This window comes from Eptesicus fuscus, chromosome 3, assembly GCF_027574615.1.
Source record: "Eptesicus fuscus isolate TK198812 chromosome 3, DD_ASM_mEF_20220401, whole genome shotgun sequence".
Classification (NCBI taxonomy): Eukaryota; Metazoa; Chordata; class Mammalia; order Chiroptera; family Vespertilionidae; genus Eptesicus; species Eptesicus fuscus.
Window position 1 is genome coordinate 1,841,376 of NC_072475.1, and position 27,838 is coordinate 1,869,213.

The 27,838-nt window shown below is 41.3% G+C and overlaps 2 protein-coding genes across 10 annotated transcripts in view; one reads left to right on the forward strand and one right to left on the reverse strand.

Moving 5' to 3' along the window:
• Positions 1 to 16,720, forward strand: part of SON (SON DNA and RNA binding protein) — a 33,766-nt gene extending 17,046 nt beyond the window's left edge. Inside the window, exons 6-12 of one of the 4 annotated variants that reach the window (XM_054713473.1) lie at positions 105 to 293; positions 7,337 to 7,447; positions 9,050 to 9,166; positions 13,217 to 13,364; positions 14,964 to 15,035; positions 15,139 to 15,254; positions 15,790 to 16,720. In XM_054713473.1, the coding sequence (XP_054569448.1) occupies positions 105 to 293; positions 7,337 to 7,447; positions 9,050 to 9,166; positions 13,217 to 13,364; positions 14,964 to 15,035; positions 15,139 to 15,254; positions 15,790 to 15,948 (912 nt within the window). In that variant the 3' untranslated portion in view covers positions 15,949 to 16,720. Of the gene's footprint in view, positions 1 to 104; positions 294 to 394; positions 1,192 to 7,336; positions 7,448 to 9,049; positions 9,167 to 13,216; positions 13,365 to 14,963; positions 15,036 to 15,138; positions 15,255 to 15,736 lie in introns of those variants that run through there. The other 3 variants (XM_054713476.1, XM_054713478.1, XM_054713483.1) reach the window with 3 other exon arrangements.
• Positions 71 to 27,406, reverse strand: DONSON (DNA replication fork stabilization factor DONSON). 6 transcript variants are annotated; one of them, XR_008555484.1, is made up of 13 exons: positions 27,061 to 27,406; positions 26,653 to 26,754; positions 25,387 to 25,590; positions 24,025 to 24,203; positions 23,059 to 23,237; positions 21,879 to 21,960; positions 21,661 to 21,765; positions 20,755 to 20,953; positions 18,117 to 18,329; positions 17,533 to 17,678; positions 11,902 to 11,998; positions 6,388 to 6,471; positions 71 to 225 (listed from the first exon to the last, which is right to left on the reverse strand). XR_008555484.1 is itself a non-coding variant. In XM_054713500.1 (11 exons), exons 1-10 carry the CDS (start codon positions 27,349 to 27,351, stop codon positions 17,541 to 17,543), a joined length of 1,692 nt encoding a protein of 563 aa, XP_054569475.1. In that variant the 5' UTR covers positions 27,352 to 27,406; the 3' UTR covers positions 71 to 225; positions 17,533 to 17,540. The 6 variants fall into 6 exon arrangements, 3 of the variants coding, with proteins under 3 accessions (XP_054569475.1, XP_054569481.1, XP_054569470.1); XR_008555482.1 differs by lacking the exon at positions 11,902 to 11,998; XR_008555487.1 differs by lacking the exons at positions 71 to 225; positions 6,388 to 6,471 and adding an exon at positions 9,083 to 9,153.
• Between the last annotated feature and the right edge of the window lie 432 nt (positions 27,407 to 27,838).

The following is a 27,838-nucleotide window of genomic DNA, read 5'->3' on the forward strand; positions in this document are numbered from 1 at the left end:
CTCAAGTGGACTTTAGCTTAATTTTTGAATTAAATTCCAAGCAGTAAAGAACAAAGTCATTTTGAGACTGTTGAAGGAGTAATTAAGAAACTTTACTTTTTTAGATTGCTGCCGCAAAGCCCACTCCTCCAAAAAGCCAGGTCACGTTAACAAAAGAATTTCCTGTGTCGTCTGGGTCTCAGCACCGAAAAAAGGAAGCAGACAGCGTTTACGGAGAGTGGGTTCCTGTGGATAAAAACGGTGAAGAAAACAAAGATGACGACAATGTTTTCAGCAGCAATCTGCCCTCGGAGGTAAGTAAGAGAAATATTATGTGTTTTTCTTTTTTTATGCCTGAATCTGCCATTTTATTGTTACTTTATATCTGATTTGGATTCTGTTTCACTCTTCTTAGGGCCGGGGTAAACGGCAGGGCCGGGTTAAACGACAGATGAAACAACCCGCAGCTTCTCATTTGACAGTAACTCGATGCAATTCACTTTGTGGAGCCAAGCCACAAAGTGAAAAGCATCGAATTGCAGAGAACAGTGTTGTCACTTCCCTCCCCAACATTGGGCCCTCCCTGCACTTGTGGGAAGGCAGCCCACGGTACAACTACTTAGCTTCCCGTTTTGCTTCGAGGCTTTATAGCTCTAGGTTTTGGTGGTAGCACGTGTACCGGGTGGAGGGGTTGAGCGGACAGAGGCAGATCCTCAGGTTCAACACAAGAAGTGGATGGAAAAGGTCATTGTAGGCTGATGTGAGCATCTTGAATACATAGCCTGTTGCCCTGAAATGATGGTTTCTTAACTGTTCCCCTGGGTTGTTTGTCAGATAGCCCTTAATTTTAATCATTTCCCTTCCCTGTGCTACCTGGCCCTTTGGAATTCTTGTGTTTAACCTAATGCTCAGCCGTGGTGTACTCCATTTCCCTTCTCCTTTCTCTCTTTGCTACTAATGAAAGTTGGAGAAGTGGAATTCACACCCTGAAATTTTCACGAGGCTTTAGTTGTACCTTGTCATGATGCAGTAATAACGCCAGTGTCAAAAGAACCCCATTAAAATGCCACCTGATTTACAGAATGTGCTGCTAAATAGAGTGCACATGAAACAGCAAGACTGTATATATATGTAAATATATATATATGTACCTTTGTATGTATCTCTGTATCTGTACCTTTGCTGTATCTTTTAATAAACAGTTTACTTTTATTTAACTTGTTGTGCAAAATCACGCTTGGGGGATACGGGAGGGTGGAGACTTACTAGGGGGGGTGGGAGTTTTAAAAATCCCATAGACTAGTCATCACCTCTTGCCCTTTGTTTCCAAAGCCCAGACATTTGTCTAAGGACTGGATTAGATGCCGATGCCCTTACAATGTGGGACTTCTTCCCCCCTCCCTTTCCGTGCAGTTCTGGGATGTGCAGGTTAGAGACCTGTGCTCTCTCTCCACCTCAGGTTCTGTTTATCGCCCATGTGGTCATCTTCCACTAAACACCTCCAGTATTAGAAATAAATCAGAAAGTGAACAGAACCCAAATCAGAAACCTTTTCCCCTGAGCTATTCACGGGACATTTTCACTGTGTGTGTGCGGGGGTTTTGACCTGTAGCATTTTAAAGGAGAAAAGTTCTATACAGTGAAGCTGACTGGACCTGATAACTAGCCAGTGTAACTTACAGCCACCAGTGATGAGCAATGTTACATAGGGTCCAAAAATCTAAGCAAGTTATGCCATCACCAGTGAGGTTGGGGTAGCTGGTTTGGATAGTATTTTATTGAAACCACCTGATTGGCCAGTTGCTAATCCCCAAATCCGGGTACCTGCACATCTTAACAGGGAAAGGGGGAACTGATATTTGCAACTAACTTAAATTTTGTAGTAGTTGAATATTAATCATGATAAGAGGGCTAAACTGACTTAGAAATTATGATTCATATGCTTTTAGTAATTTCTTACAGATTACACATTTAACAGAGTTGGGACAAACTTTGTAGGGTGGTAATGTGAGAAATATTTTCTGATAGAATGAAGCCCTAGAAATACTGCAAAATTCCAAGGGTTTTTTCTGAGAAGATAGTGACTATAACTACTCAAGTGCTGAGTGATGCTGCTGAGCATTTCTTTTTGACTGAGAGTTTATATATACATCTACTTAGATATTTATATTAGAAATTTAGTGCTCAGCCAATTTTAGTCTTAACACTGATGGGGGGCGGTTGCCTTAGTCTTGGCATCAAAAATGGTTGTCAGAGTTTAATTAAAAGTTGATAATTATTTCAAAGAAATTTCAGGGGAAAAGGTGGGTATTATTTTATAATCAGTATAAAGGAGTGTTTTATTAAAGCAGGAGGGGAAAAGCTTCTATTCCTAAAGCCACATAAATAGAGCCGATTTTCCCTTTGGCAGGATGTACACAACTTTTTGATATTAGAACTCGAAGCTAGTTTTGTAGAAGATTAGGCTCAAACAATATATAGGTAAACTTTAATTTTAAGCAAAACAATCCCAAAGTTTTAGGAAAAGGGACAGGATCTCTCCCCCTCCCCCCCCCCCATCCCCCTCAGGTTTCTGTAGCAATAAAATAAAACACCTAGAGGAAATGTTCATATAAAATGTTTCGTTCTAGTTATTTAGCTGTGTCTTAGAAATATGTGTCTTAAAAACTATGTTTTTAAGATCGATGTTCTATATACCAGTGTTTGTGGAATACTATCAGTGACATTTTATGAGAGCATTAGCTCTCTTGATTCCGTCAGGGGTCTACAGTCTTAGGCAAAGGTCACAGATTTGACCTTAGTTTTGCTATAACCCTTAATCCCTTCCATTGTCTTGCTCTTTGACATAACTGGATAGACGTGGATGGATCAACAAATCCATTGCTTATGGATTGTCAGCTCATCAGATTGTGCTCTACTGCCAAATCCGCATCATCGACAGTAAAGAATGACTACAGAATTTTGACCATATTTGTGTGAATCTGGTTGATAAGCAAGGAACAGAAAAAATGTTGGAAAACTAATAGTTAAAAAATGGTCCTCAGGGCCATTAATTCTTGGTAATAAAGCCAGCAAAGACTTACTGGGGAGAAGATTTAAATGTAATCTGGGACAAAACTTCCTTGGGTTTGCTATCAGGCACCAGTACTTGAGAGGTCCAGAAGTTGCCCTCCCTTAAGTTCTAGTGATTATTTACATGTGAAGATAATGTTTTTGTCTTAGGCTGTGTGATTGGTTTTTATTACTGAAGAATATTTCCACATCCCAGTGGAGCTAAAAATCTCAGTGTTTAGAAGCTCTAGATTTATAAAGTTTTTAGTTTAAGTTCTTGAGGCAAGATGAAAATTTCCATTGGAAATTGAACACACAGTTCCTAGCGTACCGCAGTGTAAATATAGCCTTGATATTCATTCTCTCCTTAGATGGAATTAGAATTCACTGTATTTCCTTAAGCCAATAGGTTATCTGTTTGTTTTTCTGTTATAATTCATTTAGTTTAAATGTATAAGTTAAACCTAAGCATTGCACTAAATTATTTTATTTGATAAAAATATCCATAATTCACCTTTTAAAACTAATCAAACACATTTAACAACTGAAACATTCTCGATTTAATAGTGTGGCTTTTGTTTTTGTAGTTGTCATTTTCTTTTATAACTGAGCTTTTGTATTTTTGCTAAATATTTTAAAATCACGTTTTATATATAGATCATGTTTTTCTTACAGTTCCACTATAATTAAATTTTTTTTCTACGCTGTCTTCAAGATACCTGCAATTACCTGTGTAGAAAATAATTTTATATCCTTTCATTGTCTTTTTAAGAAACACTTAGAATATTTGTTCTGTCTATGTAAATAGATTAACAAAAGGGGGAAATAAATTGACTTAAAAGTTTGTTTTTTGTTTAAGGGGTGGTGGTGGGAGGGAAGAGAGAAACATTGATGTGAGAGAGATACACATCGATTAGTTGCCTCCCAAATTGCCCCGTCCAGTGGCAGGAATCAGACCTACAACCCAGGTATGTGCCCTTGACTGGGAATTGAACCTGAGACCTTTGTGACCTTTGTGCGCAGGCCTACGCTAACCACTGAGTCCGGCCAGGGCAACTGAGAAGGATTTTTCAATGAGAAGATAAAGAACATACATTTATAACTTAAGGCTCTGAAATGCATCTTCCTCGGTGCTAATGATATTACATATTTTACTATTCCTAATGCCTTTTGGGGGGGCGTTCAGTGAAGAAGGGAACTGCGGTGGGGATACAGCCTGGCTATCTCAGTACAGCGGTGAGGCAGCCTGAGGCCAGGCCTGCTGCAGTGAGGCGGCTCTGGCGGCTCTGGTCTGATCCGCTCCGCTGTGCCCCGCACTGCCCTGCCCTGCAGACACTAGCCAGGGAGCACAGTCCAGGGGGAAGGCAGGTGTGCTGCCACCGCCTTCTAGGTTAGAGAGGAAGTAGTAAGACAAGAGAACCTGAATAGGTTTCTACAAATGTGAGAACTGGGGTTATTCCCAACGCTTAAGTAGATTTCATATTTTAAAACAAGTCCTAGGGAAAAGGAAATGAAATATTTTCCTCATAATGTCTGGAATATTATTACAGAAGTATAATTACGCTTTAGATCATTATACTTTATACATTAGGTTGAAAGTCTATAGTATATCTGTGGAAAAGGCTTGCTGATGACATCTTGATCAAGTATTCTATAGGATTTAAGTTTTTTCCTTGGTTTTTATAAGGCCTTTTGGTATCATTTTGGTGCCTTTCACACATTCCTGTTTCTGAGCAACAGTAAAAGATGGTGAAGGCTCTGAGGCTTCACTATATGATACAGTTTACTCTGTCCCATCTGTATGTGTCCTCCAGTACAGCAGTCATCAGCCACCGAGAAGTCAGGTGGCTTCACTGCACTGGCCACGTTTCTAGGGCCATTAGCTGTCACTAGGAAATTCCATTGGACATTGCTCATGTAAAGGGCAGCTGTGTTTTACACGGATACACAATGTTTGGCCTAGCCCATGAATATCAATGCTTTGGGGATTATATAATTGCCTTTCATGCATTGTTGTATATCCTGCATTACCTGGAAAACTGGGAAACGTGCTTTTTGATACAAACTCTTAAGGTCCTTTAAGAGGGTAAGATAATCCTGATTCATTCTGAATATATTTCTTCACATTTAAAAAGATATGAAATTAATAGTCAAATTATTATTTAACTAAGTTCTGACATGATCTTACAGCTAACTTGCTAAGCCTGTTGAAGAATAAATGAAATTATATCACCTCAGCAGAAAACTGGTTGTAATTTTATCTGATGAAATTTATATTAAGCATCCAAGGTTGCTATGTTTAAGTTCTTTTCAGAATGTGATGTGAATTTGACATAAAATATTACTGAGATTTGAAAGAAGTTTCATCCTGGGGATAAGTGAGGAAGCATTAGGTCACCTGTTTCCACAATAAAGGCTTAAAGAGAAAGAAGTATGAAGATCTATAGAATGTCTTCAGGAGGATGAATTCAGAGAGGTAGATTCATTTGGTTTCCAGGTGGGAAGGATTTTGTTCTAGAAAAGTTGGAGTTTTCAGAGCCATATTAATTACTTTGTGTGTGTGTGGCTAATTTATAGTTGGAGATTGGGGATCAGGGATTGGGAATGGTTGGTTGGTAGGTAGATTTCCCCCCACTATCTCCTGAGTTTAGGCTTTTAGAATGAAACCCTATTACTAACGTATACCTAGACAGCAATGAGATCCAAAGTAACCCTGACAAGGGCTATGAACAATACTTAAGTTATATTCTCTGGGCCTTTTAAAATTACATCAATAATCCTTAGAGTCTTAGGAAACCTCTGAAGTAGGCCAAAGGAATATAAATTCTGACCAGAAAGTCCCAGCAGTCAGAATTCTAATAGAAATGAAAAGTGAAAATATAAAAAGTATTTTAGCTTGTTAGTCTGACTTCTTATAGGCCCCCCAAATAATTCTAATTAGTGTGGATAATTTATTAAGTTGACTAAGAAATTAAGATCTTCATTTATGAGATCTATAAATAGTTTAGTAAATACAGTGAATTCAGTTTAATTGTGCTTTCATTTTAAGAAGATAATGTATAAGAATCTATAGTGCTACTTTGTAAGAAAGTCTTTAATTTTGTTAAAGAACTATTAGAACTAGGAGTGATAGGGTGATTAAGGGGCTCTGAAGTTAGGAAAAGAAAGGTTAGTAATCCTTATGCATGAGGTAGAATTATTCTCTCTTAGTCATTTATCCTTCTCTAGATATAGCTCTTACTTTGAAAGAAGTCTTATACACAATATACAATGAAATTACAGGTAGCCTTTACTTAGCTTTTTAAACAAATCCTTAGCTGTGAACTTATTTTACTATCATACCCATGCAGTGCTTACTAATTATTCTTTGTACATTAATATAGGGAAACCTTCCGATGACATACAGCATTTTCCAAAAATGAATTTTCTTGGGTGAAATAACTAGGAAATATTAATGGGTTATGTTGTGTTAGAAGAAAAAAAGTATTAATAACTGGTTAGTTGATACAGACCCACCTGCACTCTTAATATTAGAACAAAAAACATCAGATACTTACTCACTTGATGGCTTTTTCCTTCTGTGGTTGAGCCTTCATTATGAAAATTTTTTTAAAGTTAAGTCACTGTCACCTGCTTAGCATAAGGTTTTTACAGGCAGACTCTGAACTTTGAAAAGGACTTAAGACTTCTCAAACATGTCTCAACTCTGTGTTTTATATGTACTTCCCCCCGAAATATTTTAACTGGTCATGAATGTACATAAAGTGAAAAGAGATCCATTTATTTACATAATGAGTATTTTGATAAAATTAGTTCTTAAGACCAAACTGCCAGGTGAGGAGACCCATCCGCACAGGAGTAGAGGACAGGTCATTGACACGACAGTGGTTTTCTGCTGCTTATTCAAGAACCTTGTTTATTGCTTCCGAAGGTTATGCTCACAAGCAGTTTAAAATGAAAACTGCTAGTAATACAAGATAGTTGAAAAAACTCTGTTTACCGCAAAAGACTTATTAGTGAAGGTTGGAGATTAAGTTTTTCATGGGATTTTCTATGATTGTAATTTGATATAGAAAACAAGCAGTCAGATTTTGCTTCCTCTGACACATTGTAACTTACCTGAAATACTCCTTGTCAGCTTCCCAAGGTTACTTTACCTTTTTGAGTCTTCTGCCTACTTATAAGACTGTTAATATGTATATAAGACTATTATTTTGTTTTTGATATATAGCAACTAAATACATGAGCACTTTTCTGAACTTAGGGGTTCTATCGTAATTTGAGATAATTATGTTTTCTTTCTTAGCCTGTGGACATCTCTACAGCAATGAGTGAGCGGGCACTTGCTCAGAAAAGACTAAGTGAGAATGCATTTGACCTTGAAGCCATGAGCATGTTAAATCGAGCTCAGGAACGGGTATGTAGCAGTTTAATATCTAAATAAGATTTTTACTAACTAGATTGTTGTGACATAAGCAAAATCAGTGGCATGCTGTTGAAATGTAGGTTCTTATCTTAAAAATCCAAGGGAAAAATCATTTTATTTTTTTTAAATCTTCACTGGAGGAGTGAAGATATTTTTTCCATTGATTCTAGGGAGAGTGGAAGGGAGGGGGGAAGGTAAGGGGTAAGGAGAGAGAGAGAAAAGCAAAGACACATTTGTTAGATGTCTTTCACATGAGCCTCAGGGGGGTGGGGGTGGGGGTGGGGATCGGACCTGCAATCCAGGTATGTGCCCTTGATCTGGAATTGGACCTGAGACCTGATGCTCAGGCCAATGCTCCAACCACTGAGCCATGGCCTACTTAGCTTATTTTAAACTAGAGACCCGGTGCACGACATTCGTGCACTGAGCGGAGGGGGGGGTTGGGGGGGCGTCCCTCAGACCAGACTGCAAGGGGATGTCCGCCTGCCGGCTTAGGCCCGCTCCCCATGAAGCTGGTAGGCGGACATCCCCGAGGGTTCCTTAGCGCTGCCTTGGAGGTGGGAGAGGCTCCCGCCACCATGGCTGTGCTCCCCAGCCATGAGCCCAGCTTCTGGCTGAGCTCCTCCTGTGGGAGCACACTGACCACCAGGGGACAGCTCCTGCCCCCTGGTGGTCAGTGCGCATCATAGTGACCGGTCATTCCGCTGTTCAGTCTATTTGCATGTTAGCCTTTTATTATATAGGATGGCCATGGCCTAATTAGCTTATTTTAATGATAGTGATTTGGGTCCTGGTCCTTCATTCAATAAATGTTTATTGTGTACTATATGACAGGAACTGTTCTTGAGCAAATAAAATAGAAAAGAATTCCTGCTGAGTTTATAATCCGGTTTGTAAAAATAGCACAGGCCATAACAGGTCTGTGAGATGTAAGTAGTAGTATGAGTTCCTGCTTTCCAGTGACGCACACTGAGCTAAAGAGTGGTTAACTGATGGCCAAGGTCACAAAACTAGTAAGTGAAGAGGGTGGCATTCAACCCAGTCAGCAGGGTCCAGAGTCACATGATTTTAACAATGGACAGCTTTCCTTCTACCTTTCTGTCTGTAAGTACATGTTCATACAGATAGGAAATCCATTGTTTGATGATACTGTGTTAATGGGATTCATTGAATGTTATTAAACTGCTGCTGATTTGAAATGTTTAAGAAAAAAAAAATTTTTTTTAAGAGAGTGGGATGGAGCAGGGGGAGACACATTGATGGGTTGTCTCCCGCATGCGCCCTGATCAGGGTAGGGATAGTGGGAGCAAGCCTGCAACTGAGGTTGTGTCCTTGACCTGAAGAGAACCCGGGACCCTTCAGTCCGAGGGCCGACGCTCGACCCACTGAGCAAAACTGGCGAGAGCTGGAAAACAATTTTAAATATGTGTAAAATCACTATATTCTCTTAAAAATTGAATATCTAAGCCAGTAATACAGCATTTCTGGAACTAAATAAACCATTTCTTTTAGTAAATTAAATTGTTAATTCCAGTGGCATTTTAACCAGCCGAGTAATTTTAATTAGTAATTGAGTCATCATCTTCTCTTCAGATCGATGCCTGGGCTCAGCTGAACTCTATTCCTGGCCAGTTCACCGGAAGTACGGGAGTCCAGGTCCTGACACAGGAACAGCTGGCCAATACTGGCGCCCAAGCCTGGATTAAAAAGGTACATGACATAATGCACACACCAAAGTGTCCAAGTAGAAAGCTCAAATTTTTTAGAACGTGTTTTATTAAAAATGCATTAAGAGGCCAGTGACTAAACAGAGTTCATGAGTAAATTGCTGTGTGTGCACTCCAGGATGGACACTGAGGATGGACCGGATTCATGAGACAATGGCCAGTGTATAAATACGGCTCAAGAGCCATGGGTTTATATCCTGAGGTTATTGTTATTCTTGCTGCTGCTGGTCTTTGGGGCGGGCGGTCTCTTTAAACTGTGTTTTGAATGCTCACACTGTGTCTCAGGTGCTGTTCTGAATGGGCCAGTTCCTGTTGGATGCTAATCTAATGATTTCAGAGCGGTGGTTCTCACATGCTTTCTCATCCGGGGATACTTTGTTACAGGTTTATTTTTGGTGGACACTGCCCCCAAGAGCCCTTTGCCACCCTCATTTCCATTTCTCTATTCCTCTGCCCTCTGCCCTTCCTTAGTGCCTGCACCTCCTTAAGCTCCCGTGCTCCCCTCGCCCTCTCGTGATCTTCAGGCCCAGGGCCCCGTGGTTGTCAGCTGTTGTTACAGCAAGTGGTGGGGAGGCCCCGGTATTAGCACTGCATGTGGTGATTTTGCCAAGGGACTGGAAGGCTGGGGGGACGGCTGGAGCGTGGGGTGGGCGTTGCCGAGGGTGAACGGGGTGGGGTGGGGTGGACAGTCCCATCTGTGGACCACCACGTGGGCCCTGGTGGCCTTTGGTGGTCCACAGGCTCATTGGAGAACCACTGGCCTCAAGGAAAAGCAGGACATAGAGCCCTAAATTCAAGGGAGGACGGACGCCGTGCTGTGAAGATGTAGGTGCCCCGGTGTCCGATGCCTGCAAGGAGACCTGTGAACTCCGCCCACGGCTGCCTCGCTGTGGGCAGTCTGAGGTGGTGCCAAGGGCTTCCGGGGCATGTGTGCTGGTGGAGGGTGTGGCTTGCTCGGTGGGGGGTGGTGGTTTGTTTCAGGAGGACGGGCAGCGGCGCTGCCACTGGGAGGCTGCGGGTCTAATGGATCGGGAAGGTCTCTTTAGCCTGCTGTACGGACTCCTGACGCCTTTTGTGGCCACGGGCCAGTACTGACGTGGAATTCAGCCTACACGTGTCCCAGAGAAGACAAGTCCCTTTCCTGCCTCAGGTGGGAATGTGACAGGTGCTGTGGAGAAGCGCCAGGAGCGCCAGGGAATGAGCTGATTTCTGAAAAAAGGAGATTTGGGTTGTTTTGGAACTTTTAATCTCATAACATTTCAATTTTGATTGCATTATCTCTGGTGATCCCCTTATTAACAAATTAATATACAAGTTTCACTTTGCCTGCCATTTTTTTGGGGGGGAATAAGCACTCTTAACATGTGTATATTTGAGTACAAAGATTCATTAAAAAATTACAATTTACATAGTTTACTAGGGGGTTGGAATTGGGAAAAGACGACGAGAATCTATCAGTTGTTAAGATTTAATTAATTTTGGACTAATTATATTACATTTCCAATGTGAAGTGACTTGTGTAGGATTTGAAAAATGCCTTTCATCTCATTGGGAAGAATTACAAAAGTACACCTATTTCTTTAACAGTTTAATTCTTTAAAACTGCTTAATCCTAAAGCTGAATACTCCGTATTTCAGGAAGTGAGACTTGAAACTTATATAAATGTTTTAGGCACATAATCATTAGTCGTGTACATTACTAGTTAGAAACTTTTGAGTGTGATTCTATTGCAAAATTTAATCTAATATTTATGTATAATGAAAGTGCTAATCTATAATGCTTCTAAACATACTTCTAAACATTGTGTTAATTTATGAAAAGTGAATCTTTTATAGATTCAATACCCTATAAACTTTCCCTTAATTTTTAAAAAATTTCCAGTTTTGTAGGCAGTTGACAGATTTTTAAATATTAATTTAAATCATTTTGATAAATTCTCATACCTTAAAGCTGTGTTCATTTGACCTAATTTTTAAATAACTGAAGAAAGCAATGCTTTCAGGAAAACTATTTGTATGTTACTTAAAGAATATTTGCTACTAACATCAAGGAAGGAATGCTTTATTTATAAAAATGAGGTAGGACATGTGGAAAAGTTATTAGGCAACAGGAAACTTAACACTACTTACTGCAGACCGTCTGCTTGTGTTTAGGAAATGTTCCCAAATGCTCACTTGGCTTTTCTTGCCTTGTTACAGCTCAGTGCCCTCTTCGTTAAAAGCCGCTTGGAATGCAGCATTTCCCTCACTCCTTTGTATTTTGTTGCAGTAAATCAATATATTATTAGTAGATAAAGGAGAGTTTTATTTTTTTTTTAAGTAAAAATTTAAAAATTGTTATTAAAACAACCTTTATTTTTTGAGATGGTATCATTTGGACATGACCTGATGAATATTGTTAACTATTGTAGTCTCATTAATGAGCTTTTTTGTTAACTATATACATCCTGGGGTAAAGAAACATGAATATATCAGAATGGAAACGAAATTGGACACCTGGGTTATTTGGGTATTTGTATGTACTCTGCACAGTTGCCCTTTTTTTTAGGAGTGTTTCCTGGAAAAGAGGGGCCGATGAACCTGGAAGTAAGTAAAAGCCATTCTAGGTGTGTAGCAACAAGGCAGTTGATATCCAAGCATCAGCTAACTTTTCTCTCAATACATCAGCACTGCATGGCCTGCACCAGATAAGGAACTGAACCAGGGGTATGTTTTTACCTCCACAGCCGCCTCCTTCCATCAGAGCACCTTGTTGGACTTAATGTCTGTCACACAAATCATTGGCATGCTTTCTCCCTAGCATGTAATTAAAAAGCTGGGGAGAAGAATATACAGTTTACATACTGTCAGAAAACAAGATTTAACAAATTTGGTATTAACTTGTCAATACAGGAATGTGATTAATGAATACTATTTCTAGACTTACCAAAAATTTTGATCCCCTCTATTGATAAGTTAATAACATCTATATATTTGCTGGAGAATGTAAATTTAAAATTTAATAACAAGGGGAAATAAAGAATGATTTGGCGATATCACACACACACACAAAAAGACCAACAGTAGAATTTAGTAGTAATTTGTTATCTGTATATGGACGCCCGAGAGGCATCACGGATTAATGTGTGACAATAATTGACTTGATCATGCTAATGTATATACTTGTGCATCTTATGACATTAAGTGGTTTGCTGCTTTGATGGAAATTATGGTTCAGTGGGTTGGATACAAGAGAGATGACTGTTCACAGAATAACCTGTGAACTTTCACCCCTCTGTATGGAAACTTGTTTCAGGGCCCAATCCTTGTAGCTGTCTTCTTGCCCCGGTCAGTGCCAGCCCTACTATTCACAACACTGCTGCCACCGAGGCCTAGGTATGTAAACGCTTAAGGAGTTCTTTAAGTCTTTTAACATCGAGCGAGGTTTTAAAGGAATTCCCATTCAGTTTGGCATAATAACAGGTTATTTTATGTGGTTGTCTTCCATTACTCACTGTTGGTTGATTTTATAGAGTTATTCTTTTGCTGCATAGGGTTTTTCTATGTAAAATATTTATACCTGCTCCATGGTAGAATGGGGAAATAAAATGGGCGATAACAGTATGCTTCTTCAGTGTCCGAACTATTTCTAAAATGACTTCTGGGCTTTATTTATTGACTAGGTACACCTGGGACAATTACTGACTGTTTTAACATTGCCTTCTTTTTATTTTGCAAGCTGAGAAGAGATACCAGTGAACGTAAATAGTGGACGAAAACAGGAGTGTTCTAATTTTTTTTGGAGGGGGCACGAGGGCCACTGTGTTAAAACTGCCATTTATATGCCTTACGTGACTTTCAAAATACTATTATGTTAATGTGGAAAAATTAGAACATACACACTACAGTATGTATAAGAAGCACTTAAATTTAACTGCTGTAACTGTAACAGATCTAGAAGTAAAATAAGATTTCTTTTTTAAAAACTTACACTGAGTTTACAGTCAATTTCTAACTGTAAGATGGGACATTTTACCTTTCTTTCTTTGGACAGGATCAATTCTTAAGAGCAGCCCCAGTAACTGGAGGAATGGGAGCCGTTTTGATGAGAAAAATGGGCTGGAGAGAAGGAGAAGGATTAGGGAAAAACAAAGAAGGAAATAAGGAACCTATCCTAGTTGATTTCAAGACTGACCGAAAAGGTAAACAAGTTTTGGGGGAAGTTTATTGTTCCCCCTTTAACATGGCACGTCTCATTCCAGTAGCTACATTCTTTGGATGTCTGTGATCCTGATCTGCAGGCATTCTGCTTATACAGCTGTTTTGTTGTTGTTGTTTTTCTTTTGGGGGGGGCGGGAGTTTAACCCATTCCCAACAGCTTATATAATTATAGGAGGAAACACTAATTTTAGCTTTAAAAAGGCAACCTGTGTTAATGTTAGTTGCTAAAAATTATGGAACTTTGAATCTATGATTTATATTTTAACTAGATTTTATATTTATAAAGCGGCCATTTTATTTTGATGGAATATATTCTTATCTTTATTTCTAGGATTTTTTTTTCTTAGATATTTTATCCCACGTATTCTTTTTATTTCCTATTAAAGTGCTGTTTAGTCTCCGCCTTATAAACCCTCTTTTCAAGCTCAGTAATTCCGTTCTTTTGGCTTGGGGAATAGCAGATCAGCTGCCTACAATAGTGCAGCTTTTTCAGAAGGCCCCGAGTTTTGGGCGCCCAAGTATAACCCATGGGAATGTCAGCTCAGTGTGATGATTGGAGCTTATTTAAGTCTGATTTTTAAATCTCAGATCTGTTTTCCTCATCTTTGTATTCAAATAGAGATTTCATTGAGATTAATGCAATTGCATTATTCTTTCTTATTGACCATGGAAACGGAATAGCTCCAACTAAATTTTTCTTATTGTTTTGCATCAGATTTTCTACATTGCCATCCATGTAGAATACCGTGTTGCCATTTTATTTCAAACTGGTGGGAATATGTTGTAATAATGATAATAAAAAAGAGCATGGGAATAAGATTGACAGTCATCCTGTGATATAGCATTAATTCAAGCTTTAAATTAAATTAGGAAAGGGCATTTTGCTAGTTATGTCACATTGACATTTTATTGCTTGTACAAGCTGAATAGATTATCTGTGTCACGAAAAGGTGGTTTATTGGAAGAAAACATGGTGGATGCATTGCATAATTCCGGGGAGCAACGTTCATGGGTTGGGTTTGGGAAAACAGGAGCAGAATTAGAAATTGGGAGAACTTTGGTTTTGCATAGTAACATAGCTAAACTGTGGAAAGAGAGGTTACGCAGTTGTGTGTGTGTCTTTCGAGAACACCTCTTATTTGATGAGTCAGAAAGGGCTTCGTTGCCGGGGGTGGGGGGAATGAACCCATTTATCAGTTAGACAGCGCTTCTCACTTTTTTACTTGTGTGTGACCTAAAATCCTCATCTTTTGAGGAATATACTTTTTACTGAGCATCTTCTTTTAAAGGATGGGCAACCTTTAGAAATCAGTTGCAATGAATAGCCACTACTTTTTAAACTTACAAAGCAACAGACCTGGAGTTGATAATTATGGCACGCAATTATATGTGTATTCACATACTAAATGCTTATTTCCTGAACATTTTATATCATTTCCAGTACCAGGGTATATGAGTATGTATATTTCTATGTTGAAACATAGCAAACTAGAAGTCCAGATTGATCTAGAAACAAGGGTAAGGGGACTGTGTTGAAGATTTCCTTTGAAGTTGATTTCATGAACATTGGTTTTTTAAAGGTCTCGTGGCTGTGGGAGAAAGAGCACAGAAGAGGTCTGGGAACTTCTCTGCGGCAATGAAAGATCTGTCAGGTGAGGGGACTCTGGGGTTCTTCTCACCCATCCTTACTTTCAATTCATAATTGGTTGCCACAGATGGTGCAGATAATGAATAACTGTTATTTTTCCTCTGCAGGCAAACATCCTGTGTCTGCCTTGATGGAAATCTGTAATAAGAGAAGGTGGCAACCACCTGAATTTCTCTTGATCCATGATAGTGGCCCTGATCATCGCAAGCATTTTCTCTTTAGGGTAAATATGAATTTCTGCATTAATTGTACACATTTATTAATTTGATGACAATGTTAGCGGGTGAGGGATAAGTATATGATCATAGGATTGATATATTGTTTGTGGGCTGGGAGTGTATATATGTAATAGGTAGAGAGGAGGGGTTTTTAAACATACAAGTATGCCTCTTAATATGACTTTTAAAAACCTTATTTTAAAAATATGTTGGAAGGGAAAGGTGTGGGCAAAATCTTGTGAACTATTTGTTGCCATATTATAGTAGGAAATGGGGAATTAACTTAGAACTATCGGGCTTTTTTCAAATTGGAGACCTGCTTTTAATTTGCTGTCTCTCTGATTTGCTCCTTCTGGGTTGAGGTTAATTTGACTTACATAGTATGGGTTTATGTTTTAAATTAGTTTTCTAGCATTTAGTGAAAAAATAAAAAGCTAATAGATATTAAAGTTTGATGCTGTTCTTATTGTATGTTTTTCTTGAATAGGTATTGAGAAATGGAAGCCCTTACCAGCCCAATTGTATGTTTTTCTTGAATAGGTATTGATAAATGGAAGCGCTTACCAGCCCAGCTTTGCCAGCCCTAATAAGAAGCATGCTAAAGCCACAGCAGCTACTGTGGTTCTTCAAGCAATGGGCCTTTTACCAAAGGACCTCATGGCTAATGCCACTTGCTTCAGGAGTGCCTCACGTAGATAGGTTGAGGTTTTATATTAATCATTTCAGATAATTCTACTCCGCATCAAAATGTATTTCCTCTTTAATGTTGTAAATATTTGGCAATTTAAAACATTGTGTAAAAAGCAATCTGTACAAACATCTCCCGGCTTTGATTTTTGTACCATGGAAATTGTATTTAACCATACAGGGTTTTGGTATGTTTATATTGTTTACCTTAGTGATGTATTTGTTTAAGTGGCTAACATCCAAACGATTGTTTGAAGGCATCCGTAATCTTCAGTGTGGAATGTTAAATTACGCTTTTATACTGTATTTTGTACTATGATGTAACTCCCCTTCCTTCTGGCTAGGCTGCTGTAACACTTGCCTGTAATCAGTGAAGGGCTGCGCACCTTGTACTAGTTCACAATGGGTTCTGCTGGACAGATACTGGGGCCAGTGTTATTGATGTAATCAAGCAAGATCTGTTCACAGGGCTGAAGCCACCATCTCCCCTTACAATTTTGTAGAAGTTATAAACAGAAAGTGGTATGTTGTGTGATGATCAGCACTAAGTCCTGCGTTCCCGTCAAAGCCACTTGGGCCATGAGAAGGGAGTCAAAATGAAGTCTGACTAGAATTCTACTGCAGAGGCCAAGTCCATTTAGTATGGCATTGAGTTGTGATATAGTTTTACTTTGATGTGCATTTTGAATTTCAGCTACACCTAGATAGACGTAAAATGATAATTAAAATGCTGTAACCAACTTATCTAATAAAATTGGCACCCAGCCACTATTTTGTTGACTGAGAGAGTTTAAGTTTATGTTAATTTTTAGGGTCTGATAGAAAATTTCATGTGTATTACAGTGGTATTCATATGCTGTCTATACTTTATTTTCAAAAGCTTAAGGCCCGAAATACAAACTTCTCTGGAATAAATGTGGTGTTTTATTTTCTGGAATATAAAGTGAACACATACTTCTTCACTAAATACTATTGTTTCTTTACCCAATGCTTATGATTTCTAAGCACTTTTATTTAAGAAAATTTGAACTAGACACACACACACATTAAATACTATGCCATGATGGATGAGCGTACTTTAAACTCAATACACTATTCTATGTGGAATACAAAATACCCTGACCTGAATTAACATATATTGGAGAGAATTGTAAAAAAGAAAGTAAGAAGCATCAACAATCAACTCAGCAGATGCCCTATAAATTTGGTTTCTACCTTTACAAGCTAGAACCTGCTCATAATACTTGGTTCCAGTTTTGGCCAGATGTCATTAATTGATACTAATTTAGCCTCAATTTTCCATTTGGAAGGAAGCACTTGACATTGATTGAATTTTCTATTCAGTTTATAATTAGGTTATAGGGATCTAGTTCTCATTCAAGTTACCCGAGTTTTTCATGTCTGAATATCTTCTCAAAAAATAGTAAAATGAGAATATTGATCTAAAATCTTAACATGCATATAATATTGACGGTTAATGTTTATAAACATTTGAATATTCCTCTAACTTCCAAAATGAAATTTAAAGCCAACGTATAAAAATGTTGAATTTCCTTGCCAGAGGCTTTTTTCCTCAAAGATTCCGTTTAGGCTTACTTTGGTGGTCAGGATCTCCAATTATAGACGTAGTCACTCATTTCCACACTCCGTAAGGAGGATTTCCCCAGTACTGGTGTTTGGCTAAGTTGGTCCAGAGTTTTAGGGTGCAACCCACAGTTGGCAAGCTCCTCACGCACAGTCTCCTGTGGGAATTGGGACACCAGTCAGTGAAAGCACACCAGCCTGTCTGAACACTCAGTTTTTAATAGTCACTGTGGGAACTTCGACACCAATACCTTCGTACTATTCATTATCAACAGAAGTTGACTTAAAAGAATTTTGCATAGTTTTAATTATAACCTCTAAATAAAACTTGAAAACGTCAAAAATTAAAGGCCATTTGTTAAATCCTCATACTGACTTGCCTTTTTTTTCTGGTGGGGGTAGTTTTTAAGTCATTGCTAAGTACAATAGCTTGAAATCACAAAACTTACATAGATACATTATCCCTTCCTCAGTAATTATAATTGAAAATAAGTAGTAAATACAGTTTAATTACTTGAAACAGTTTGGCTCATTATAAATCATTTCCTTCACCTACTTTGAGGAAACTGTCAGTCTGTTTACAGCTCTCCACTTACCTTTCCCAGTACTTGATCCACGGGTGGGCAGATGTTAAACACAGCGGTAGGCTCGTGTGTATACAGTCCTGCAGAGAAGGACCCCCTCTGTGAGGACCTGAGGAGCATGGTCACAGAATGTAGAGAATGAGGCATGATGGGACCTGTGATCTCCAAGCTGAATTGATCTTTGTATCCAGAAACACCCTGCTTCTTCACATTCACACTTCGTGCCTTCCAAAAAATTGAAGGGGAAAAAAATTATGGTCATCATCTCTCAAGCTTTTGTCGCTAGCTAACAATGTATTCACTAACTTTTCATTAGGATTTTCCTCTCTTTAAGAGTTATGGAACAAAAGTAGTTCATAAGACATGAAAAAAGTGTAATAAGAATAAAAGTGTTTAGTAAATTCTGTCTCCGGCATCCTTTATTCCAAGTTATGAGATTGTCAGTTTAAGTAGATTCTAGAAAATAGAAGTTTTTCATATGGTATTCACTCTGATTTAGTAATATACTTTCAATACAGACTATTGGGAAAACAATAAATTGATTCTACTGCCAACAGTTTTTGAGATAATTCAATATTCTTGTCTCTTGAGACAAGCGCCCTGGGCATTGTGGCTCGGTTGGAGCGCCGTCCAGAATGACAAAAAGTTGGTGATTTGACTCCTGGTCAGGGCACACACCCAGGTTGTGAATTTGATCCCCAGTCGGGCCATGTGAGGGAGGCAACCAATTGATGTTTCTCTCTTAAAAACAAGAAAGAAAAAGAAATGCGACAACTTTTTTTTTTTATGGCAAAAAAGATTAACACCAAAATGTTTTTGTTGCCAGTTTTACACTTGGTAAGAAAAATTATTTCCATATAATTCATATATTTTCATGTTTACTGGGAGAAAAAGCAACATAAAAATGCTAATAAAGCAAGTCAAAAATTTATCCTATCAAAAAAGAAAAAGTACTTTTTAAGAAGCTAGGTTCCTTCCTTCCAGTCAAAATAGCAGAGTAGGTCGGTGAACATTGTCCACCTCCTCCCATGACCCCATCAAAATTGCAACTGAACTATAAAACCACCATCATTCAGAACCACCTGAAAGCTAGCGGAACAAACCCTACAACTAAGGATGTAAGAAAGCAGCCACAGAGACTGGTAGGACAACTGAGGATGCAGGATGGGCTGGTAAACCCACGTGGCGGGTAAAACCAGGATGGATATCGCTGCAGAGGTCCCAGCCCTGCAGCAGGCCCCAGGCAGGGCTCTAAGGCCAACAGAGAAGTCCGAGTCACTTCAGGCCGTGACAACCAGCAGATGTGGCTGAGTGAGACTAGCACAGCTGCAGTCCCAGGTGTTGCTCTTAAAGGGCCCGCACATAAATTTCCTCGCTGACAGACTCACCTGTTCTGAGCTCCAGCGCTGGGGCAGCGGCACAAAAGGCACCAGAGACAGGGCCCACACAAGACACATCATCATTAAAACACCAAGGGTTAAAGCCGGAGAGAGAAAAGCACTGGGAGCTCCCATAAGATGGTCTGCTGATTTCGCAACAGAAACTTTGCAGGCCAGATGTGACTGGCATGAAATACTCCAAGTGATGACAAACAAGGACCTACCACCAAGACCACTTTACCCAGCAAAGCTCTTTCAGAACTGAAGACCAGACAAGGAAACAGACAAGGAAAAGCGAAGGAGTTCATTACTGCCAAACCAGGATTACAAGAAATGTTAAAGGATTGCTTTGAGAGGGAGAAGAAAAATATGAATAAAATGGCAATAACTATACCTATCAATAATTATTTTAAATGTAAGTAAATGGATTAAATGCTCCAATCTGAACGGATATTAAAACAAGACTCATACACCTGCTACCTACAAGAGGGCCACTTAAGATAGAAAGACACTGAGTAAAGGGATGGAAAAAGATATTTCATTCAAAGGGAAATGAAAAAAAAAAAAAAAAGCTGAGGTAGCAATACTTGTATCAGACAAAATAGACTTTTAAAACAAAGGCTGTCACAAGAGACAAAGATAGGATCCAGTGATTCCACTTCTAGATATTTATCTAAGGAAACTAAAAACAATAATTCAAAATGACATGTGTATCCCAGTGTTCACTGCAACATTAACAATAGCCAAGATACGAAAGTAACCTAAGTGTCCGTCAATAGACGAATGGTGAAAGATGTGTACACACAGATGTGGCCATTTACGACAACATGGGTGAACCTTGAGTGTATTATGCTAATAAAATAACTGAGACAAAGAAAGACAAGTACCATCTGATTTAATTTATGTGAATTTCAAAAAACAAAGAAACAAAACAAACAAACAGAATGAACTGATGGTTGTAAGATGGGAGGGGGGAGACGCGTAAAAGAGGGCAAGGGATTAAGATGTACAATTTGCCACTTAGAAAATCACGGGGATGTCCAGTGCAGCATGGGAGATAGTAAGACTGTAACACTGTCTGGTGTCAGATGAGTACTAGACTTCTTGTGGTGATCCCTTCCTAAGTCATATAAATGTCTAATCACTCTATTGTACAACTGAAATTAATCTAATATTGTATATCAACCTTAACTGAAAAACAAAAAGTTATTTTTTTAAAAAGAAGCTAGGTTATGAAGATCAGTGTAGAGTTACCCTCCAACCCCTTTTACCTTCAGCATCTGCATGGTGGCACCCCGGAACGCTCTCGGGGACAGGAGAGTTGGCGGAAGTCCTGCCTGTGGACCTGAAGCAGCGATCACGCTCCGACAGTTGATCAAAAAATTCAGCAACGTCAAGGTGTTTGCTCCCTTCACCAACACGACAGACTCAGGTCTGTGGTCCACTTGTACCTCGTGTTTCTCTTTACGCCTGAAGATGACAATCAAGGAAACTGCAAGTACAAATCCCATGCCAACGGGAAAAGCAGTTATCTTGATTCTCAATCACCTGGGACCCCTTTTCCCAATTCCAAACTGGAAATGCTCGTTATCACGTCTTCACTGCAATTAGAAGGCACCTGTTTAAATCAAAATGACCTGACTTTAACCTGAATTTGCTAGAAATTGACACCTAACAGAACCTTCTTCATTAGTCAAAAAATATATTCTGTTCCCCCCACAAACTTCAACAACATAGAATGTTTGCTCTTTTTAAAATACAGCTTCCTAGTTTATTGGTACTTAGGGTTTGTTACTTAGTGTCATGATGGTGAATTAATTTTAGTATGATCATAAGATAACTTAAGATTATGTCAGACAGGCTAGCGTGGTTGAGAAGTTGAGCATCAGCCCATGAACCAGAAGGTCACCAGTTGGATTACTGGTCTGGGCACTTACCCAGGTTGCGGGATCGATTTTCAGTGTGGAGAGTGCAGGAGGCAGCTGGTTGATGTTTCTCTCCCATCGATGTTTCTCTCTCTCTCTCTCTCTCCCCCTTCCCTTCCTCTCTCTCTAAAATCAATACAAACATATTAAAACAAAACATTACGGTCAAATAAAACTGCCAGTCAATATTCCATTGCTCACTAACTTACTTCAATGACAATCAATTCTAGTTCACAGCAAATGAAAGGATACAGCTTGATGGAGAGCATGTCTGGCTTTTTAATTTTATCTTGCACACCCATCTCTTCCAGCCAGGAGAAACTTTCTTCTTCATCCTCATCACTGATGGCTTGCTCCCTAAAAAATTGCTATAGTTAGATTCCCCATTTCATAAAGCTGTTTCCTCTACAAAACTATTGCACCGAGTCAATAGCCACTGGATGACGTAAAAGGTTATTTTCATCACATACTCCCCAGGTCCCAAGCTTGTCCCAGATGCTTTCTTCTTCTCATGGCCACTTTCTTTTACTAAAGGCAGAGAAAATTCGATACCTACATGAGAAAAGAAAAACATAACTGAGTTTTCTTTACTACACTAGTAATTTAAAAGAATTTAACAGGTATGCCCTACTTTTAGAGAGTCCAAAATTTGAAAATGTGAGTCTTTATATTTGATTGTTTATTAAGGCAGTAGCTTTCAAGCTTTATTTTATTTTTCAATTAGTTTACATTCAGTATTACCTTGTACTAGCAGCCCATAACACACCCATACATACCCATATCTCCTTGAAACAAAAGGTTCAGGAAACAATACATTCTTACTACATGTGGTATTCTTTCATAAAGTATATACTACTCTATTTCATTTTTTAAACTGCTGATTAAACCCAGTAAAAATATTTTATGTCCACTCATGGGTTGACCCAGTTTGAAAACTGTTAAAAGTGGTAGGTAATTTGTACTATAAAGAATTTTAAGAAGCATATATTCAGATAGGGACTTTCCAACCCAGTATGTGTTTAGAGATCCGTGAGAGGAAGATCATTAACTTAAAGCAATGTATAAGGAACAGCTTAAACAACTGCTATAAAAAGAATCAGAAAGAAATAAAATATTTCTTAATATAGTTAACCTTTTGCACTCGGATGTCTAGATTAAAATTACTCTTTGAATGCATCAATAATTTGAAATATAAAAAAATCCAAATAAATAAATTTGTATGAAAAGAAACTCCAGTTTTTTATTCTACTGCTGCGCTTTGTAAAATCTGGGGTATTTAAAAAATTAAATCCCGAGCAGAATAAAGGAATCGAGAAAAAAGCAAGCGAGTGCAAAGGGTTAAGCCCAGCCAGTGTGGTGCAGCAGTTGAGCGTCAGCCTGTGAACCAGGAGTCACGATTCAATCCTGGTCAGGGCACGTACTCGGGTCATGGGCTCGTTTTCCCAGTGGTGGGTGTGTAGGAAGCAGCCGATCAATGACTCTCTCATCACTGATGTTTCTCTCTCCCTCTCTGAAATCAATAAAAATATATTTTAAAAAATAATATAGCTAAAATTAATAAAAGACAATTCACCTGACAAAGGGTATTTTTAACTTTCAGGAAGAGTTTACTCTATAGTGTAGTATCCTTATTTTAAACTATAGTTTTACCTTCATTTTTCATAGCTTCTCTTATACCTCTAGTTGTAGGCGATATGAGAGCCGTGATTACATCATTTCCTGCTAATCCTGCTGCACGAAACAGGATAGTAAATTGATAGGTACAAACGTAGAAATAGGGGCAAAGTTTTGTCTTCAGAAGATTATATAAAGAAGTGAAGCTCACAGACCTATGAAGCAAAAATTTTCTTTAAACATTTAATTCCACATCTAAAATGTAATATTGTATAATTTAGCTTGATATTCACCCTGATTTGAAACACAACATAAATATTACAAATAATGGTTTTCATTTTTTACAGACAACTTGGCTTTTAAATAACTGAAACTGATCATGAGACTCACTGATAACTTCTACATATTTAGACAGTGTTTACCATTTAAACACTAACCATTTTGTTCTTTAAATAAAATTTAATTGGTAACTTGTTGATAATTATCTTTGTGCAGCTTTTGCTGGGAATGGAAGCAGTCATTGACAAGAATCTTAAAGAATTATATTTAGCCCTAACCGGTTTGGCTCAGTGGATAGAGCGTCGGCCTGCAGACTGAAGGGTCCCAGGTTGGATTGCGGTCAAGGGCATATACCTTGGCTGTGGGCACATCCCCAGTAGGGGGCGTGCAGGAGGCAACTGATTGATGTTTCTCTCTCATCCATGTTTCTAACTCTCTATCCCTCTCCCTTCCTCTCTGTAAAAAATCAATAAAATATATTTTTAAAAAAAGAATTATGTTTATGTGTATTTACCAAACACTTAAATGACTTTCACAATTGCAAAAAGAGTGATCAAGAGCTAAACAATTTAAATGTGGTTATTAACAGTCCCAATAAAATCATTCAGGAGGAATAGCAATCTTTCTACCACTAAATATTTCCACATCAGAAATAAAATAAGAAGAGAATGCCGCTCAGATGAACATTCACTATTGGGTCACACAAGTTTCTACAAATCTTACCAGTCACTCATTAAAATGTGTTGTAGGGATTCATCATTCGACCAAGGGCTTGTCTTTGCAGACATTTTCCGGTCAGCTCCAATCCGCGGGAACAGGGAGAGCCAGGGAAAGGCGGGGTGCAGCCAGTAGACCAGGCTCTGCTGGAAGGCACATCGCAGCTCAGTGCAGAGCTTGGGGTCCTGAAATCCAGGCAGCGCACAGGTGTGAGCCCAGAAAGATACACTTTCATTAAAAAGACCCTGAATGTGCCACACACTCACCTTCACTGCTTCCTGTAGTAACGTCTTAGTAACGTTACGGGGGCGAAAATGTAGTTCTCTCTTATTTGGGAGGACCTTTCTTGTCAGCAATTAGAGTCTACCCAGCCATATGTCACAAGGAACACTTAAACAGAGATGGGAACATTCTCCTGTCTCTACCATCCTTGAGAAAATGACTCTTTTTTATCAGGAGGGCAGGGACTGTGTGGGTGCATGCGTGCAGGCATGTAGGTAATAAAACCTTCAACCGCCCGCCCCCCCAGCGCTGTTTAAAAAGTAGCCAGTGCCCTCGCCAGTTTGGATCAATGGACAGAGCTGAAGGGTCCGGGTCTGATTCTGGGCAAGGGCGCACGCAATCTTGGTTGCAGGGTTGACCCCGGTGTGGGAGTCAGTCAATCCATCAATGTGTCTGTCTCACATCAGCGTTTCTCTCCCCCCCCCCCCCTCTCTACTCTCTTTAAAAATCGATGGAAAAATGTCCTCAGGTGAGGATTAACAACAACAACAACAAAAGATGTAGCAAGTAAAAACTGGTAACCCGAGTCCCAAACCACCCTTACCCATGTACTAGAAATGATGTACCAAGGCCTCTTTTAGGTGATCCTTTCTAACCTCGTTTAAGTTGATGAGCTGCTTCAAAGTAATACTACTGCATTTCTCTAAAAACATTCTAGAATTCATCAACTCTAGTAAATTTAAGAGACATCATCATTCAAGTAGCAAGAGTTAGTGCCTTTAAAAAAGAGTGTACATTATGTGAGTAAATGAGAAAAATAACCAGTCTGCCTTAGTCACCCTATTCTTCAATTGCTTTTCATTTATTTTCCTTACATTTTCTTTCTCAAAAGCCTTAGAAAAGAATGGTTTAGTTCAAATAATGCCTCCCTGCAACACAGACTGTTTCTCAGGACAGGTCTCTAAATTTAATGGGCAGTCACTGAGTCTGATTAAAACTATATAAAAGCACCATTTTGGCAATACAAAATTTCCAAGTCTTTATGTCAAAAGAAAAACTAGAAGGAAATATCTCTGGTATTTTTGCAGAGAAGTAAAATTTACCCTGAATTTGTTACTCTAAACAGCTCTTTTCTTCCAGAATTACCTGTATACTTGGAGGCAGAGTAACGTCTACTGCTCTGCAATGCTGGACGACACCCTGGGCCTCTTCCTGTGCTTTCAAGTGATCTGCCCAGGCGAAGGGGTGAGAAGAGGTGAAAAGGAGTCGCGTTTTAAGACTCCAGTCCACAGGTAACTCTGCACTTCCTGAGGGGGGCATATCAGATTCGGAGAATGATCTGTGTGAAGTCTTAGAAAACAAAGAACACAAAAATTAGTCGAGTAGCAAGGGAGAAACCGTCACTCTACAGATTTCATTAACATCCACATGACCACTGAAATGCCAACATTTTAGAAAACGTGTAATAAATAGCATAGATAATCTACTACACACCATGAAAAAGTCTGTGAACAGTAGTATCTCTGGGAAGTAGGAATTTCTGGAGGTGGTGGTGGTAGAGATACAGATTTCACTGTTCAGTGTAGACAGTTCTATAAAGTTTAGTTATAAAAGGCATGTGCTGCCCAGCCGTTGGCTCGTGGCTGAGCGTTCACCTACGAACCAGGGGGTCGCTGGTTCAATTCCCAGGCAGGGGATGTGCCTGGGTTGTGGGCTCCATCCCCAGTGTGGGGTGTGCAGGAGGCAGCCAATTGATGAAATTTCTTTCTCATCAGTATTTCTATCTCTCTATCCCTATCACTTCCTCTCTCTCTAAAAATCATTGAAAAAAAGTCTACAAAAAGACATGTTATTTTCGTGATCACAATGAAAGAATAAAAACTATTACTCATGTTGCTACCGAAGCTGACATCTTCCAAGTCTCTCACAAACACCCTTAAGCCACTCCAGCTGAGCGGGCTGAGCTGCCTGCAGGTAACCCGGGCAGGGCGAGGAGAACAGTTAAGTCTTCTCCACAGGACAAGGGCTTTCTCAGGTGACATCACAGAACCACAGCAGGGAAGGGGAACATTCCAGTGGGTCCTGTGAAGGCCATTTCTTCACCGGGAAGGGAGACTGGTACTGGGGGCCACTCGCTGTCATCAGGACCACCGCGCCCTGGTGGCGCCGCCACAGCAGCAGTGTCTGGGGAACGGACGGGGCGTGCGTGTGCGTGTGCGTGCGGAGGGGAGGGGGTGTCAGCCAGCCCCAGGGCACCACATCCCGTGGGGTGGGGTGGGGACGAAGACTCAGGGGAAAGCTAAGCTCACGCGCAGCGGCGGCATCCGCAGGAGGAGTGTTGGGGGCCCAGCAGCCCACCCGCGCCCTCCGCCCGCGAGGCCACCGCCGGCCCCTGGGCCTAACAGGACGCACATGCGATGGCATCTCGGGCGCTCCCTGGAGCGGTCCGGCCAGGGCTGTTCCTTCCGGCTTCTCTGCCCGCAGCACGTCACGCTCCCGACGGGAACCTGGAAACTGCGGGAGGGGTGCGGGCGTCAGCTGTCCCCGCCGGCGCTCAGCGCGCGGAGCTCCCGGGCTCACGCTCCCCCAGCCGGTGCGGGGCCCGGGACTGAGGGTCTGGGCGCAGCTGCGCTGACCCGCCCCCGGGCTTCGGGGTGAGCCGCTCTGGCGCAGCGGAGCCAGGGGTCCCCCGTGGGCTGCTCACCGCCAGCCCCAGGGCCGCTGCCCCAACGCCGCCCAGGCCCCTCGCGGAGCGCCCCGCACACCCGGAGAGGCCCCCGCCCGCGCCCAGGCAGCCCTCGCTCGCAGGCCCCCACTCACCGGGCCCGGCGCCTGGGGCGGCCCGTCCGGAGGCTCCGCGGCGGCCCGCGGCCGGTTGTCCAGGCGGGCGAAGGGGTTCCTGCCGGGCGCGCCCGGGCCGCCGCCTCTGCCCGCCGCCGGATAGGGGCGCAGGGGCAGCCCGGCCGCCAGAGCGGCTCGGCGGGGCGCCGGCTCGGGCCGCCCCCCGGGCGCGAGCTCGGCCCCCAGGCTCCGGGCCCGTTTCCGTCGCAGCCGCAGGGTCTCGGGCGGCTTTTTGAAGCTGGGCGAGTAGCCGGGCACCGAGGAGGCCATGACGCGCGGCGGCCGCACAGGACCGAGCGGCCACCACGGGCGCTTCCCGCGCGCGCCGGCCCCGCCCCGCCCCCCCCCCGCGCGCGCGCGCGTGCGCCCTGGGACGCCCCGCCCCACCCGCTGCGCGTGCGCCCTGCGCCGCCCCGCCCCGCCCCCACCCGCCGCGCGTGCGTCCTGGGCCGCCCCGCCCCCACCTGCTGCGCGCGCCGGCGGACGCCGCTGCCGGGCCCGGGGTGCCCGACGCCCCTGGCGCTGCCGCGGTCGCGGTCCGGTGGCCGGGCGGAGTGGCTGAAGCGGTGCCGGCTGCACGCCCCTGTGGACGGCGAGGGGGGACGAGCCCGGCCGCCGCCCGGGGGAAGGAAACGCCAAGCGGAGGGCGGAGGTGACCGCAGCCCGGCCCGGCCGCCCCAGCCCGCCCTCGCTCCCGCGGTGGGCGCCCCGGAAGCCGTCAGGGGGTGGACGCCAGGCCTGCGGCCGGGTCCCCGGA